This window comes from Aplysia californica, unplaced genomic scaffold (assembly GCF_000002075.1).
Source record: "Aplysia californica isolate F4 #8 unplaced genomic scaffold, AplCal3.0 scaffold00320, whole genome shotgun sequence".
Taxonomy (NCBI): Eukaryota; Metazoa; Mollusca; class Gastropoda; order Aplysiida; family Aplysiidae; genus Aplysia; species Aplysia californica.
This window is the reverse complement of record NW_004797590.1, coordinates 837,521-838,833: the sequence shown is the minus strand read 5'-3', so window position 1 is coordinate 838,833 and position 1,313 is coordinate 837,521. Positions and strand designations below refer to the sequence as shown.

Genomic DNA, 1,313 nt, shown 5'->3' with positions numbered 1-1,313 from the left:
ATCATCATCATCATCATCATCATCATCATCATCATCATCATCATCATCATCATCATCATCATCATCATCATCATCATCATCATGGCAACAACAACCAAAATAACACAAGCAACCACCACCGCTAAAAACAGCAGCAGCAAAAACAGCAGCACCAGCAACAACAACAATAACAACAACAACAACAACAACAACAACAACAACAACAACAACAACAACAACAACAACAACAACAACAACAGCACCAGCAATACATATACCATCTCCACCACCACAACGACAAACATACCACTACAACCACCACCAATCACCACAACAACACTACAAAAAACGCACTCACAAAACGAGCTGTAACAGTACTCTCTGTCGTCCTCTGTATAGCTTGGACCCCACCACCATCACCACCACAACAACAAACATACCACCACTATGACAACAAGAAACATACCAACACGACCACCAACAACAACCACTACAGACATACCAGCTTCACAACAAAAGCAACAACAACAAGAAACATACCATCACCACGACAACAACAACAAATATACCACCACCACCACCACAAAAACAACAAACATACCACCACGACCACCACCAACAACCACTACCAACAATCACCGCAACAGCACCACAGTACTCACTGTCTTCTCCTGTACAACTTGGATCCCACCACAACCACAACCACAACAACAACAACAACAAACTTATCACCATCACAGCAACAACAAAGATACCACCCCGACAACCAACAAACACCACCACAACAACAACACCACAGTACTCACTGCCGTCCTCTGTACAGCTTGGATCCAACGATGGAAGGGATCCCGTGCATGGTGGAGTTCCGGGCATAGTAAACGAGTAGATCCTGTTGAGGGGAGAGAAGAACGGAGACCAGACAATCAAACAACTTACAAAAATATAGTCTAACACGTACATAGCAAAATCTTCTCGCAATGTACGTATTTCGCTATGTTCGTATCTTAAATATAAAGGAAATACCAATTCTTTTATGTAAGAAAAGTGTTGTGATAAGAAAATCTGTTCGTTTTGTTCACGTTTCGCTTTGTGCGTGTTTTGTTAAGTGTGTGCTTGACTGTACGTTAATATAAAAACACAATTTTCCCTATATAGGAAAAATCTTAAAACTATGGGTGATCACTATTGCACGAATCTGAAAACATTCCCTTGCTTGCGTATATCTATAGATAGTCATTGTTAAATCATTCAGAAAAAAAATCCCTTGCCTATCTATCTGTCTATCTATCTATCTATCTATCTATCTATCTATCTATCTATCTATCTATCTATCT

General features: G+C 40.1%; 1 protein-coding gene across 1 annotated transcript in view; it reads right to left on the bottom strand.

Moving 5' to 3' along the window:
* Positions 1-785: 785 nt before the first annotated feature.
* Positions 786-1,313, bottom strand: part of LOC101849139 — a gene marked incomplete at its 3' end in the record, with an annotated part of 42,080 nt that continues 41,552 nt past the window's right edge. Inside the window, 1 exon segment of the mRNA XM_013084826.2 lies at positions 786-868. Within this exon segment, the coding sequence (XP_012940280.1) occupies positions 786-868 (83 nt within the window).